The sequence below is a fragment of the Solanum verrucosum genome, unplaced genomic scaffold (genome assembly GCF_900185275.1).
Source record: "Solanum verrucosum unplaced genomic scaffold, falcon-dt-bn FXZP01000059.1, whole genome shotgun sequence".
Lineage (NCBI taxonomy): Eukaryota > Viridiplantae > Streptophyta > Magnoliopsida > Solanales > Solanaceae > Solanum > Solanum verrucosum.
The window spans coordinates 223,380-240,458 of record NW_026020346.1 but is presented as its reverse complement, the minus strand read 5'-3'; the positions used below and the strand labels follow the sequence as shown (position 1 = coordinate 240,458).

The following is a 17,079-nucleotide window of genomic DNA, read 5'->3' as shown; positions in this document are numbered from 1 at the left end:
AGGAAGCGATGCGAATCCAAAATAGTCGGACTTCAATAACCAGAGGTCTCATTTTCAAGCCCTAGATACGAGAAAATCCTTGATAGGGAGCGATGCGAATCCAAAATAGTCGGCTTCAATAAAGAAATAAAATATTTAAAAGAAATCAGAGAGAAGAGGTAGAAGACTTCACTCAATTGCTTAAATACTCTTATTTTACTGTTTTTTTTAAGTGTGACAGAGCACCCTATCTATAATAGAACTAGAAAACTTGTTCCTCATATAAGTTAGACAAATAAATTCTAATTAGATATGAATTAAATAAATGTCAAATACCAAAATTCTAATTAACTTTGGTTTCTACTCGTAATTTAATTTCTACACTATTAAATGTTTTTTTTAAGGATTATGTAAAATTTTCAAAAGACATATAATATGAACGGGAGGAATAATTTGATCAACTCTTGATGGTAGAAAATTATGAAATAGAAATATTGATGGTAAATTTTTTTATTTTTACATTTTTTTTGTCATGACCTAGGTCTAGAAGATCAGGGGCGGACCCACGTGGGTTCTAGGGGGTTCACCTGAACCCCTTCGATAAAAAATTACATTGTATATATAAGATAAATTTTCTATATTTATGTAGATATATTAATTTTAATCCCCTCATGAACAAGAAGTAGGTTGTAGTGTAGCGGTAGATCTCCTTTTAGCTTCAAAAAATCCAAACATGAAAGAAAATCCAAACATGCTAAAAGGTCTTATAACGGAACTAACTTTTTGTACCTATATACTACTACTTCCTTGGAATTGTCACAATTGTGTTTTGTTGGCTTATTCACACGTTTATACTTTTATTTTTCAAACACCTGAATGAAAATCCTGGATGCGTCGAGAACATCCAAGTATAAAGCCACGTGGATGTAAGCCCTTTGGTGATTTTACAATTTTTCTCTACTATGCTATATAATCAAATCGAATAAAGGGCTCCAATGCATGTCTCCCACTACTTCTTTATTATATACTAGTCGCACGATACGTGCAGGCTTACAACTTTCAAGTAGTATACAAGTATAGAAAATTGTGGTTAAACCTAGTCTAACTTAAAGACACCTTTAAAACCACACTTTTCACATAAAAAAAATATTATGATCTTCTTGCCACAACAAAGTATACATGGAGAAAAAGAAGATGATTCTTGCCATTGGTAATTTTTGCATTCCAGCAATTCCTTCCGAGCTCATCTTTGAAATTCTGAAATGACTTTGTGCTAAGTTTTTAATGCGTTTTAGGTGCGTTACAAAATCTTTTCCTTATTCATTGAATCACATCAAAAAAGTTGTGTAGATCAATTCCTTGTGAGTTACATAGCTTTAAGTGACCAAAAAAAATGTCATATACAATTTAAGGCAAGATCACTTAGCTTGTGTTACTAATTGTCCCCTCAAGTACTTGAATGAGCCATGTTTTTAAAATCTTGATTATTTTATTTTGATAACTATGGTGTCTGGCCAACTTTCGCGCACCTCGACTAATTCCGGATGTCTGCCACCTCCTACTAGCAACAGACACCAGGTAACTTTCCCCACCAAGGTGAAAATGTTGGATGACAGACGTGGAAGTTCATACGTTTAAATCGAGAAACTGGATTTTTACTATAGGAATGGATAAATCATGGAGGGAGGTAAATGTTCCCAAATTTTACCCTGCCTCTAAGAGAAACAATTGGGTATGTATCAATGGAGTTATTTATTGTTTAAATGTATCCGAACGAGGTTACTTATCTGCATTCAGTGTTGGAGATGAGAAGTTAAGTCGATACATTTTGTTCCCCGATGAGGTAAGGATATCGAATTTTTTAGAATACTCACCAAGAATAGTAGAAATAAAGGGACAAGTTGCACTTATGGATAGTTCTAATTTTTGAGACGATGGCAATGTATGTTTACATGTTTTTCTAAATGAGACATGGACTGAAGCAAATGATTGAGCTACCATCAGAGTTATTATCAAACACAACTTTTAGCCCTTTATTTACCGTGAATTCTAAGGGAGAGATTCTGTCTATTCAACTTGTGGGATTTCACCTATGTTCTAGTATGGCATTGGATTGAAAGAATGGAGAGTAGTCGATATACATGAAATTCATGAACGAGAATATATCAATGAGAGTCATTACATTAGTTTTGTGTTAAATCTTGTAGAGAATATTTGGTCCTTGAGATAACTTCTACTACATTGAGGAGCCTCAACCGGTTTGGATTTTCAATGCCTCAAACTGGTCAAGATAGACGACAACACCTCTGGATTTCCATCTCTTTTCATATGAAGAGTTTTTTATATGTCATTGTCTCTAAAGTTTTTGTTCTGATCGATTGTTAACGTTCTATGAACTTCAAGCATGAATAATACTTACACGATCATGTCATTTATGAGTGATTAGAGGTAATCATTATGATGAGATTAGCAAATAATTTATGAATAATTAGAGGTAATCGCTGAAACCATTGCTCAAATGGAGTTACGTGCTTTAATTAATGAATCCCCATTCTCTATTTTGGATTCTAAGTTACGTTTTTTGAGTTAAAGTAATTCAAAAATTTATATTGAGGTATTATGCCTAAAAAAAGAAGAAGAAAGAATCACTCACAAGCACCGAGTAGCACTGACGTGGGCGAAATGGGAGCTTCCTAAACTTTGAAAACGGGGTTGTGGGTGAGCAATACAAGCATTGTGCAGATAGAAAGTTGAAAAAAAGGGAGAGAAAAAGAGGAACCTTTGGTCTTTTCTTTTGTCTACATGATAAGGTTAGTGGACACTTTTAGGATCTGATAGTGACATCAAATCTTTCTGCTTTGTGACTATTCTATTGTTTGATTCCCATAACTTATATGTTGAATGAAACAACATACGAATGTAATCTCACAAGTGGGGTCTGCGGAGGATAGTGTGTATACAGAGGTGAAGATAGAGAGATCCTCCGCAATGCTCTATGTTGAATGTATAAACCAGAAAGTAATGTAATAAAAAGTTTACTCAAGTATGTTTATTGAAAAGCGAAAAGTGACAAACTAAAAGTAAAAGTAGATCTGGCTGATAGAGACTAGAGAATAGAGAGCACTAGGCAGATTGTGGACTAAGCTAAAACACTATGTTATGAAATAAACTTTTATTTTCTTTTACTTTGAGAAATTAAAAAACTTGTGGAGGGACATCATGGCTTATGTTGCTATTACTTGTCTTATGAACACCATACAACAATCAATTCAACTTACTGGATGCAATTTGCAATCATCCTATAAAACGCTTCAATCTTTGAGAGCTATCGTGGAGTTCCCTTGCAGTTCAGTAATATTAGGCGATATTGAGGCATTAACAAGGTTGGAGGCACAAATTACAAGGTTAACATACACAACAGAAGATAAGGTTGACTTGGAATCAAGAAATGTTTTCTTAGCAAAAAACCAAATTTCACGAAGAATAGCTATTTGGAAACTTCGTTTCCTCTTGAAACAAGAAGTACACCGCGTTGATTCTTCCATGAAGCAGTGGATAGGAATGATAATCAGGTACACCAACAGCAAAGATCTGACAGCACGAAATTTGACTCTCGTGGGTACCTCTCAACATGCCTTGGAGACTGAGAATATGATGGTTGGCCATGAAAACGAATTCGAGATGATACAGGATCAACTTACCAGAGGAGAGAGTGAAGTAGAAGTTGTCTCAATTGTAGGTATGGGGGCATTGGTAAGACAACTTTGGCTACCAAATTTTACAGTGACTCACTCATTATGTCTCGCTTTGACATTCGTGCAAAAGCTACTGTATCACAAGAGTATCGTGCCAATAATGTACTACTAGGCATTCTTTCTTCTATAAGTGGAAAGACTGATGAATTTCATGAGCAGCAAGATGATGGGCAACTAGCAGACAAACTGCAGAAGCTTCTAAAAGGTAAGAGGTACTTGGTAGTCATTGTTAGTGAAAACTTACAAGATAACAAAAATACAAGATTACAATTGAAAATAAAAATGAAGAAATAAATCTCTTCAGGCTGAGGCACGGATATATCGCTCTCTTTAAGGAGATTCATGCCCATTGCAGCAAATGTTTTTCACCGGTCCAGCAATAGTCCTCTTTGACTTGTCCCCTTCAGGATACAACAGCCTTCACAATATATAACTCAACAACTCTGGACAAGAGTTGAGTCCAAAACTCCACAAAAAAAAGCACTTTCCTTCAACTAATAAGAACTCTCTTTTTTGACTAACTTTTCCACTCTATATTTCCTTGTGTGTTGTGTCTACCAAACCAAATAAAGACCACCACTATTTATACTAGAAGAAGTCTTCCTAGCAATGAATAAGAAGATAAATGGTGTAGTAAATAGTGAAGATAATGGCCTTAGGAGTTACATATATTACAAAGAATAATGGAAGAATAAAGAATGAGATAATGGAGAAATAATATGGAGAAGTAATGGCCAAGATGCCACTACCGATGCTGCAAGAAATGATCATAACATCAGCACTTACTCTGAATGGAGTAATGCTCGAAATAACTACCCAACGGTTAAGACAAAAGAATTATCCACCAACGGACAACTTACAGCAAATGCAATACTTTGACTCCAAACATTTCAAGCAAATTAATATACAGAGATATTAATATTAAAATGCTGACCAACAATCCCCCACTCATTTTAATATTATATAATAGAGTATATCAGCTGAATGAAGACTATCATGCATAATGAAGGTGTGCTCTGCATTGAACCTCCACTTAGTGAAACAATAACTTTTACTCCAGAGTTGTAGTGGTCTCAGACTTGAACTATGACTGCTTGAGGGAAATAAAATATCACTGTCCACATATAATAATCAAGTTGTTGACATGAGCTTTATAGCCAACACGTTATGGTCTTGTGCTATCCCGATTTCATGAGTGCATTTGAGAATAAGCCCAATTGTCATAGGAAGCGACCTACTTCCACACATCACATAGGTGAAATTTGTCAAGAGTGCTCCTGTAAGGTTAACACTCCACCCATACAGGCTACAAATATTCATTAAGAGTTTTATCAACTCAACCTTCACAAACTACAGGAAACAATGCACTCACATCATAGGGAGGGAATAAAAAGATAGTGCATTTTTTTCACAACAAGTCATCATATGATTAGTTTTTTCCCTTTGAACCTGGTTATAGGATCTCTAGTCCCCAAGTTAGGTTTCCTCATATATGACTCAAGGATTTATAGGCTTCAATCCCATCCCCCTCGATGTGCTCCAGACCTTTTCTCTTGTTAAGGCCTTAGTAAGAGGATCTGCAAGATTATCACAAGATTTGACATAATCAACATTAATGATACCATTTGTCAAATATGATCTTATATTACTGTGTTTCCTCCTTATAGGTCTGGATATACAGTTGTAATAACGATTTTGAACTCTACCAATTGCAGCGGTGCTATCACAATGAATTAAAATAGGAGGAATTGATTTTTCAAAATAAGATATTTGAAATAACAAATCTCTTAACCAATTCGCTTCCTCACTAGCTGAAGCTAATTAAAGCAATTAGTTCAGCCTCCATGGTAGAGTTAACAATAATAGTTTGCTTTTTTTTATCTCCAACAAACAGCACCACCACCTAAAGTAAAGACATAACCAGTGGTAGAACAAGAATCACCTGATAAAGTGTTCCAATCTGCATCACAAAAGCCTTCAAGCATAGCAGGATATTTTTTTATAGAACAAACCACAATTTTTTGTTCCAATTAAATATCTCATAACTCTTGTTATAGCATGTCAATGTTCATTACCTGGCTTGCTTGTAAACCTGCCAAGTACTCCTACTGCATATGCAATATCAGGCCTAGTGCAATCAGTCACATACCTCAAACTTCCGATTATGCTAGCATATTCCTTTTGATTTATTACATCATTTTCACTTTCAACAGGAAATAAATGAACACTTGAATCAAAAGGAGTTGCAACATGTTTGCAATCAAGAAATTTATATTTTTTCAAAATTTTCTCAACATAATGTGACTGGTCAAGGAAAATTCCATCATATGTTCTTGTTATTTTTATTCCAAGAAGAACATTTGCCTCACCAAGATCTTTCATATCAAAATGGCTTCTAAGAATATTCTTAGCTTCATCAATAACATTCATGTTAGAGCCAAAGATCAACAAATCATCAACATATACACAAATAATCACATGTGAATTATTTCAAGACTTATGATATATGCACTTATCACACTCATTTGTTTTAAAACCATTTTCAATCATGCAGGAATCAAACTTTTCATGTCATTGCTTTGGTGCATGTTTCAAGCCATATAGGGATTTAGTAAGTTTACATACTTTGTTTTCTTGGCCTGCTTCAACAAAAGACTCGGGTTGTTCCATATAAATTTCCTCATTTAGGTCTCCATTTAAAAAAAAACAGTTTTTACATCCATTTGATGAATTTGCAAATAAAAAATTGCAGCCATAACAATTAAAAGTCTTATGGATGTAATTCTTGTTACCGGTGAAAAAGTATCCAGAAATTCTAGGCCTTCTAGTTGTTTAAAACCTTTTGCAACTAGTCTAGCCTTGTATTTATCAATAGATCCATCCGGTTTCAACTTTTTTCTTAAGACCCATTTGCAACCAATAGTTTTACAACCCGGTGGTAAATCAACTAACTTCCAAGTTTTATTAGAAATCAGTGATTCCATTTCATCATTTACAGCCTCTTTCCAAAAAATAGAATCATGTGAAGATAATGCTTTTTTCAAAGTGAGAGGGTCATCTCCAACATTAAACACATAAAAATTTGGACCAAAATCGTTTTCTACTCTAGTTCTTTTACTTCTTCTTAACTCAAAATCATTAATTTCTTTATTTTTTAAAGTAGAAGTAGAAGAACTAGGTACTGACAAAATATTTTGTTCAATCCTTTGACCCCTACTATTTTTAGAATCAAAAGGGAATTTATTTTCATGAAAAATAGCATCACCCAATTCTATCACAATATTATCTTCAAGATTAAAAAATCTATAGGCTGTACTATTTGAAGCATAACCAAGAAAAGCACAAGTAGTATCTTTCTTACCCAACTTTGTAATCTTGGGATCCATTAGCCTCACAAAGGCTAGACAACCCCAAACTCTTAGATATCCCAAACTTGGCTTGTAACCTTTCCACAATTCAAAAGGTGTCATTTTAGACTTTTTATGAGGCACACGATTCAACACATAACAAGCAGTTAAAATAGCTTCACCCCAAAAATTTAAAGGTGCATGTGACTCAATAAGCATGGAATTAGTCAATTCAACCAAAGTTCTATTTTTCCTTTCCGCTACTCCATTAGATGAAGGAGAATAAGGAGGAGTATTTCATGAATTATTCCCAATGATCTAACAAAAGAATTAAACTCATATTCACGGCCTCTATCACTTCTAATTCTTTTTATTTTTCTTCCAAACTGATTTTCAACTTCATGGAGATAAACTTTAAAGTTTTCAAAAGCATCACTTTTATTTTTCATCAAGTAAACATATGTAAACTTAGAAAAATCATCAATAAAAGTGATAAAATATCTATTACCTCCATGAGTTAAAATTTCACCAAATTCACAAATATCAATATGAACTAATTCTAACATATCAATTTTTATTTCAACTTGAAAATGAGGCCTTTTAGTGATTTTGACTTTACTACAAGCCTCACACTTTTCAAAATTCTTTTTAACCATTGGGATTAATCCTAAACTACTCATGATTCCAATATAACGATCATTAATACGAAACAAATGAGCATACCAAAAATTAGTAGAAGAAAGCATATAAACAGAAGTAGAAACTTTATTCATTTGAACATTCAGTTTGAACATCTCATCACATGCATACCCCTTTACCACAAAAATACCCTTCTTCCCTATTACATATTGATCAGATTCAATAATCTGTTTAAAGCCTGCTTTATTAAGAAGAAAACTAGACATCAAATTTTTCCTCATAGAAGGATATAAAGTACATCTTTCAAAGTTAATACCCTTCCAGAAGTAAAGCACAATTCGACATCTCCCTTTCCAAGTACTTGAGTAGTGTGAGTATCACCAAGCATGATGGTTTTGGGCTCCTCAAAATGAGTATATTTTTTAAACTAGTCTTTGTCATAACAGACATAACAATTTGCACCAGAATCAACCCACCATCCATCAACATTCTCAACCATGTTTATGTCGGTAATCACCGCCACAAAAGGTTCTTCGATAGTGTTTGCCTGAGGGTTAGGGCCACGTTTCCGGAATCTGTAAAATTGAGCAATATGCCCACTCTTGCCACAAACAAAGCACGGTCCCTTGTCTTGAACTTGTTGATTTTGTGCTTGGTTATTTTCGCCACTATTTTTCTTGGGAGGTCTACCATTATTTTTCTTGAACTTTTTCTTCTTAGGCTTCAAAGAAGTATTTTTGTGAGTTTCAGGAGTAGCATTATTTGAAGTAATTAAATTTACCTTCGTTGTGATATTGCTCTCTTCTGTTTGTAAAAGTGCATCTTGGCCCCTAGCCTCTTCTTCCATGCGAATTTTCATTATCAAGGTTTCAAGGGAGGTTTCCTTTTGTTTGTGGCGCATAGTTTTTTGAAATTCCTTCCAAGAAGGTGGAAGTTTATCTACTATGCCACAAACAATAAGGTTATCTCCAAATTTTACCTCCTCGGACCTTAGCTCTCCAACAATCATTATAAAGTTTTGAGCTTGGTCTACCACTGATTTGTTGTCCACCATTTGGAAACGAAAAAATCTACTAGCTGCATATTTTTTCGCTCCAGCCTCTTCGGTATCATACGTACTCTGCAATGCTTTACAAATTTTCTTTGCACTAGAGTAAGTTCTATCATAATAACCATAAAAATTATCAGATAGACAATTAAGAATATAATACCGACACTTATAAGAATCTCCATCGTACTTTTCCACTTTCTCTAGATGAGAAATAGTTTCATCATCATTCATAGAGGTGATGTCTACTTTATTAGGATTCTTCTCAGTAAACACATAAGAAACATTGAGAAGACTTAAGTAGAAAAATATTTTACCCTTCCATCTCTTAAAATGGTTACCATTAAACCGAAATGGCTTGTTAAGGTCTCCTATCTTGACATTCGCGGTTTTTTCAATTGTAGTCATTATGAATCTCCTTAAAATTGTTAATGAAAACTTTCAAGATAACAAAAATACAAGATTACAATTGAAAATAAAAATGAAAAAATAAATCTCTTCAGGCTGAGGCGCGGATATCTCGCTCTCTTTAAGGAGATTCAAGCCCACTGCAGCAAATGTTTTTCACCGGTCCAGCAGTAGTCCTCTTTGACTTGTCCCCTCCAGGATACAACAACCTTCACAATATATAACTCAACAACTCTGGACAAGAGTTGAGTCCAAAGCTCCACAAAAAAGAACACCTTCCTTCAACTAATAAGAACTCTCTTTTTTGACTAACTTTTCCACTCTATATTTCCTTGTGTGTTGTGTCTACCAAACCAAATAAAGACCACCACTATTTATACTAGAAGAAGTCTTCCTAGCAATGAATAAGAAGATAAATGGTGTAGTAAATAGTGAAGATAATGGCCTTAGGAGTTACATATGTTACAAAGAATAATGGAAGAATAAAGAATGAGATAATGGAGAAATAATATGGAGAAGTAATGGCCAAGATGCCACTACCGATGCTGCAAGAAATGATCATAACATCAGCACTTACTCCGAATGGAGTAATGCTCGAAATAACTACCCAACGGTTAAGACAAAAGAATTATCCACCAACGGACAACTTACAACAAATGCAATACTTTGACTCCAAACATTTCAAGCAAATTAATATACAAAAATATTAATATTAAAATCCTGACCAACAGTCATTGATGACATATGGACAACCGGAGCTTGGGAAGATATAAAATCATGTTTCCCAGACTGTAACTGTGGAAGTCGAATACTCCTGACTATTCGGAATGTGGAAGTGGCTGGATATGCTAGCTCAGGTAAGCCTCCTTATCACATGTGCCTCATGAATTTTGACGAAAGTTGGAATTTACTTCACAGAAAGGTCTTTGAGAAAGAATGTTCTTCTCCTGAATTTGAAAAATTTGGGAAACAAATTGCATTTAAATGCGGAGGATTACCTCTAGCAATTACTGTGATTGCTGGACTTCTCTCCAAAATCGGTAAAACATTGGATGAGTGGCAAAGTGTTTCGGAGAATGTAAGTTCAGTGGTAAGCACAGATCTTGAATCCCCCAATGCATGAGAGTGTTGGCTTTGAGTTACCATCACTTGCCTTCTCACCTAAAACCGTGCTTTCTATATTTTGCAATTTTCCCGAAGGATGAACTGATTTTTGTAGATAAGATTGTGGAGTTATGGGCTGTAGAGGGATTTTTGAAGGTAGAAGAAATGAAAACCGTAAAAGAGGTGGCAGAAACATGTCTACACGAACTTATAGATAGAAATTTAATTTCCATCAACAATTATAGTTTTGATGGAAAAATCGAGAGTTGTGGAATGCATGATGTGACCTGTGAGCTTTGCTTGAGGGAAGCTCGTAACATAAAATTTGTGAATATTCTCAGGGAAAAGAATGATCAAATTCCAAATATGGAATCCATGCATTTTTCCTCTATGAGTCGAGTTCGGATCAATATCCAATATGTCATGTTCAAGCATACTATTGAGAAAATATTGGATACGTATCCTATTAATGAGTTCCGGTCTCTTATTTGTTTTCGAGCTCACTGGTTTATGCCAAAATCAGGAGTTAATACCTCAGATGGTCACTCAACTATGCATTATTTTCTCAGAAAGTCATTCAACTTTGGTTTTTAATTGAAAAATCACTCAACTATGAGTTTTTTTCTCAAAAAGTCACTCAACTTTGGTTTTATTTCAAAAGTCACTCAACTATGAGTGTTTCACTTACAAAGTCACTCAACTATGAATGTTTTACTTACAAAGTCACTCAATCTATTTAATTAATTTTTTTCATTAAACTTACAAACATGAAAATTTTATTTCTTACTAAAATTTTAAAAAATAAAGAGATATTCATTTAAATCATTTAATAACTTGATCCGCTAAAAATATAATATATTACCTTTTATTTTACTCCTTTTCTCCAATTGTGTGTGAATATAGCGATCTCCATGCATTGTTCATAAAATATAGAAATTACAAAATTACTTTTTTAGTAAATTCAAAATTTTAGTAACAACGATACATAATGAAGGAACAAAAAGAAGTGATTAAAAAAACTGACTTGAATTTGTTACTAATGTTTCTCCTACCGTTAAGTTAATTAAGATTTGGTCTTTACATGTTTTTTTTTTTTTGTAAAATCGGGTTATTAAATGGTTTAAATGAATATCTTTTTGTTTTTTTATAATTTTAGTTAGAAATTAAAATTTCATGTTTGTAAGTTTTAATGAAAAAAATCAATTAAATAGATTGAATGACTTTGTAAGTGAAACACTCATAGTTGAGTGACTTTGTAAGTGAAACACTCATAGTTAAGTGACTTTTGAGTTAAAAATTAAAGTTGAGTGACTTTCTGAGAAAAGAACTCATAGTTGAGTGACTTTCTGAGAAAAGAACTCATAGTCGAGTGACTTTCTGAGAAAAGAACTCATAGTCGAGTGACTTTCTGAGAAAAGAACTCATAGTTGAGTGACTTTCTGATAAAATAGTGCATAGTTGAGTGACCATATGAGATATTACTCCCCAAAATTTCCTTTCAAGCTAGTAAGAGTACTAGATCTTACTTTAGTAAGATGTAATACTTTCTCCTGTTTGATACTCAATTTAATTCACTTGAGGTACCTAGCTTTGACTCTTTTTCCTAGCTTAGAGATTCGTCAAGAAGAAGAGGTCTTCTCATCAATAGACATTCCTCCATCAATATCTAACCTATGTTATTTGCAAACTTTTATAATTTCACATGACCGGGCCATGGAATGTCCTTTTATATTACCATCAGAAATGTTGATAATGTCGCAATTGAGGCAACTACGTTTGGACTGGAATTACTTGCAGAATCATGAGCCTACAGAGAAAAGTACTTTGGTTTTGAAAAATTTGGAATGTCTGTCTGGTTGGAATCCTTGGTATTGTACTAGTTCTGACTTAAGACTATTTCCTAAGTTAAAGAAGTTGCAAATATGTGGTGTCCAAGAAGACTTTTGTAGTCGCAAGGACCTGTATGATTTTCGATACTTAGATCAGCTCGAGGAACTGGAATTTCGTCTTAGTTATACACTTGCTTCTTGCTTTCTAGAAAGCATAACACCTTCAGGTCCTCTGAGGTTTCAGAGAGAAGCGCGACATTGTGGAGATCCTGTTCCACCTTTGCTCCTATCTCCTCTGGATGCTTTTCCACAAAACCTTAAGAAATTAATTTTTAGTGGACATTTCTTCATGCCATGGAAGGATTTCAGCATTGTTGGTAAATTACCCAAACTCGAGTCCCTTAAACTATCATATACTTTCTTCATAGACGGGGAGTGGGAAGTATCTGGGGAAGGATTTCCTTACTTGAAGTTTGTGCCACTCGAATATTTAAACATTAGGTACTGGAAAGCCAGTAGTGATCACTTTCCGTGCCTTGAACGACTATTTCTTGAAGGTTGCTTGTGTTTGGATTCCATCCCTCAAAATTTTGCAGATATAACCACATTTGCACTAATTGATATATGTCGTTGTGCACAATCTGTTGGGAATTCCGCCAAGCAGATTCAATAGGACATGGAAGACAACTATGCAAGTTCTATTGAGGTCCATATCCGTTAAGCTTGTAAGACATCTTCGTTCTTGATTCTACTTCTAAGGCTTATTTTATCTGTCAGATTCTCGAATTTCATTTTTGTCCTTTATTTGTCTGCAGGACAAAACATATCAAAACAGATCATCTAGTTCTTTGAAAGAAACACTGATTCAGAGTTCACCTGTTCGAGAGGCCATCTTGTTCCTTCTTGTTTTCATTCTAGTTTTTTTGGAATAGAATGAGTTCAGATAGATTTTTTTTTTTGATAGCAAATTTACCACTAGACAGAGCATCTAGCGGCCTTTTATTGAAAATAAAAATATATCAATAGGGATAATACAAGCAAGGGGGGCTAGGCCTTACCTTACTATTCCTAATGAGAAAACGTCTCTACTAATTAACAAGCATGGAGAAAATAAGAACTAGAGAAAACTAGGTATTCATGATCATCACTGAGTTTATAATCCTCACTATGATGATATTACAAATGAGGATGCTTAAGTAATGCAAGAATATAAAAGCCAAGAATAAAGATGAGTTATCCAACTCAAACTTCATTTGATATATGTATGAACTAAAAAAGATAGTTTGCCCGTCTAAAGTCTTATCTTCTTCTTCAAATTTGTCCACAAATGATTGATAGTTCATCACTTCTTGTTGGATTTGTCGGATCTTGATAGAGTTGTTGACACTGTCATATGATTTTGCTTTGCCAGACGCATCGGTAGGTGCCTTGGAACAAATTCCTCACTCACCTTACCATCCCAACTATGTTGTCTTCCATGTCTTCTTTTTGCATTTGGTGCTTCCACTTCTTTGTTGTCTAGGTGAAAGATCCCCATCCTTAGCCACCTTATCAAAGCATATATCCAACATATCATCTTCATCATCCTCATCAGACATGTCATTGCCCGAGTCAGGAAGGATATCACTATTATCCAAGTTTACTTTTGTAGCACTCAAATTAGATGAAGTATCTAAGACTGCCATAGATGTATTTGTCTTACTTGTAGGCACAAATTCGAGTGCTTGAGAGCTTAACTTACTCCTACACCTACTCCTACTAGGTGTAGGAGTATGATTCTCTGCCTCAACTAAATCTTCCCATCTTGAAGCTGTAACATCCGGCAATATGAAATAATTGAAGAGGCTTAGAATTGGAAATTTTCATTTTTTTTGGAAAGAATTTAAAGTTTTGGAAATTTTGGCTAAGTATGGAAAATGTGAAATTTTGGCCAACTTTGAACAGCCATAAATTCTAGCTCAGGATGAGTTAGGTGGAATTCCAGTTATGGTTGCAAAGTTCGTGGAACGACCTTTCCAACGCTGCCGAGTTTGCTCGATTCCGAGTTCGTATGAGGGAGTTACGACCTTCGAAAGTTGGGCAGTTGACAAGGAGATCCGTCCGGGAATCATTAAGGGCATTTTAGTCTTTTCCCTAGCCAATTCTTTTGAGCTCATATTGTTGTATTAGGATGATCTTTGGATCATTTTTGTCCCATTTTTGGTAAGAGAAAGAGTTAGGGTTCTTGTGATTGAAGAAGAGAAGAAGGAGAAGAAGAAGAAGAGAAGAAAGAGGAGATTTGTCAAGACCATTATGGAAATTCGTCGGGGGTGATCCCTATCAAGGTATGTGAGTTTTTCCGTGTGGGTTGATCCTTTCCCCCACACACCCCAAGTTTATTCCTTGCTTTGAGAAAAGATTGGGAGTTTGTTATTGAAGTGTTGAAGTTGTTAGTTGTTAGTTGTTGTTGAGGTTGTTGGTGGTGTTGTTGAATTTATTGTACGTTGTGAGACATGATTGGATCGTATATTTAAGTTGAAACCTATTGTATGTTGAGGGGATTATGATTCTAAGAGCTATGACCCTTTAGAGGTTGATCCACCATCGATTTGCAGAAGTTTCTGGGCTGTCGATCCCCATCTACGGGACTGACCTACGGACCGTAGATAGATCAACGGTCAGTACTGGTCAACCGTCGATTGGGACAGAAGTTGGGGTTATGGGGCGTCGATCTACGGTCGCGACCTACGGTCCGTGACCTGACCTACGGACCGTAAGTCCGTACCGTAGGCCAACACTTAGTCTTTTTCTTAAATGAAATTTTGGGGAAAATCTCTGACGAAATCTACGGACCTGCAGTACGGACCGTAAGTCCATCTACGGTCCGTCGATGGCGACCGTAAGTCCCATCTGTGTCACCAGAAATCTGAAGTCTCAGCCAAGTTTCCCCTCTTCTTTTCTCACTTTCTCATACATGTTCCAAAGTAATTTACCTATGTTTTATAGTTGTTTTCGACGTTCCAAAGTGCGTCTAAGCGTTCAAGAATCCTTCCATAACATGTGATCGAACACCTTGAATTCATAATTCCAATTCAAGGAAAGATAGTTCCAAGTCAAGTGAAGTTTCAAGTCGAGTAAGAGTCTTAGTTTCAAGCTAAGTCATGAGTTTAAAGTTGAATTCTCTTCAAAAAAAAGAAGAAAGAAAGTATTAGGGAACTAAGTATTCCCAAAGGAGGTCGTAAATGCTTTTATATTTGAATAAAAAGGGAATCATGTTTTCTTTCCCAAAGGAGCCTTTGGGCTAAAGTTTTGAGTAATTATCTCAATCAAAGAAAGAAGTTATTTTAAAAAGCATGAGCCAAAGTAATTTTGGGAGTAGTATTGAGCACCGAATTGGGGACACGAGTTCATATTAACTCAACTCTCCCTAAGAACCATGCGCCAACATGGGACTTGTCGTATCATTCTTTTTAGATGATCACGCAAGATTAGGCTAGTGGATCCACTAAGCAAAAGTAAGGTCCTATATCGATGGCAAGGTATAGGATGGTCCTTTGGCAACGTGAGGTAAAACGTTGTATCATCACTAAGGCTCGTAGTGGTGGTTGTCGGTTAAAGAACCTCCCACAAAAGTTGTTTTATGTTTATAAAAGAAAAGTGGAGTTTGTTGTCATTTTATCCTTAACGATCTAAGTTGTTTACATTCTTTTACAAGCGTTATATGTGTGGCTCGTGTCTTATTGCTTTACTTTGAGTCCAGTTATGTATATGAGTCGTTCAGAGTCAAGGTAAGTGATCTCTTGTTCCCTTTTCAAGCTTAAGTTGTTTTTAGCGGTCCAGCTCGCATACTCGTACATTCCACGTACTGATGCCAGTTGGCCTGCATCGTTTTATGATGCAGACGCAGGTACCCAGGATCAGCACCCTGCACGCCGTTGATCCAGTTGGGCACTCTAGAGTCAGTGGTGAGCCTCCTTGCTTCCAAAGGGCTCAGTTATTTTGTTCTCTTAGTTTTGTTTAGTAGGGTGTTGTGGGGTCTGTCCCAACATCCATCTAAGTATTTTAGAGGCTTCATAGACAGTCAGTCAGTTAGTTTTGAGTCTCTTATCTATGTATATATATAAGTATTCTATTTTGAGACTCGAGTTGCCTTTTTGGCCAGATATGTATCATTTAAGTTGTTTATGCCTCTGCATAGCATTGAGTTATTTTGTTGAGTAGGTTTCCGCTGAGTTAAGAAAGCCAGGCCAAGGGTTCGCTTGGGGCCAGCAATGGTCTCCGAGTGCCGGTCCCGCCCAGGGTGTAGGCTCGGGGCGTGACAAACTTGGTATCAGAGCACAGAGTTCAAGAGTCCTAGGGTGTCTATGAAGCCGTGTCTGTAGAGTCCTAGTTATCGGTGTGAAGCGCGCCACATCTATAATTGGGAGGCTACAACATTTAGGAAGGTTTCCATTTTTTTCACACTCTTCTCGTGCGCTAGAGTTGATCTCTAAAGAGTTTCCTTTTAATCCGTGCTTACGCGTGTTTTCAGATAGTCATGCCTCCACGAAGAGTTGGTAGAGGGCGTCTTCCTAGACGCTATGTTGATGAGCAAGAGTTACCCTATGCACCGGGAGTGCAAGATCAAGGGGAAGTTTCTAATGCCGAGTTCAGAGAGGCAATTAGGATGTTGAGTCAAGCTGTAGCCAATCAGGTGGGTCAGCAAAGGGGAGTTCGACATGAAGGAGCTGACACTTCAAGGATCCGTGAGTTCTTGGGGATGAATCCTCCGAGTTTCATGGGATCAAGCACTACTGAGGACCCAGAGAACTTCATTGAGGAGTTGAAGAGGATTTTTGATGTAATGCATGTAGCAGACACTGAGCGGGTTGAACTAGCTGCGTATCAGCTGAAGGATGTTGCTAGAACATGGTTTGACCAGTGGAAAGGGGGTAGAGTGAGAATGCACCATCGGCGAGTTGGGCCGATTTTGAGGAAGCTTTCTTGGGGCA

General features: G+C 35.9%; 1 protein-coding gene across 1 annotated transcript; it reads left to right on the top strand.

Moving 5' to 3' along the window:
• The first annotated feature begins 3,198 nt into the window (after positions 1–3,198).
• LOC125837463 (putative late blight resistance protein homolog R1B-19) lies at positions 3,199–13,041 on the top strand. Its single transcript, XM_049516571.1, is given in 6 exon segments — positions 3,199–3,718; positions 3,721–3,966; positions 9,908–10,287; positions 10,290–10,759; positions 11,756–12,815; positions 12,925–13,041. Coding segments are annotated over 6 exon segments (2,793 nt in total).
• The last annotated feature ends 4,038 nt before the right edge of the window (positions 13,042–17,079 follow it).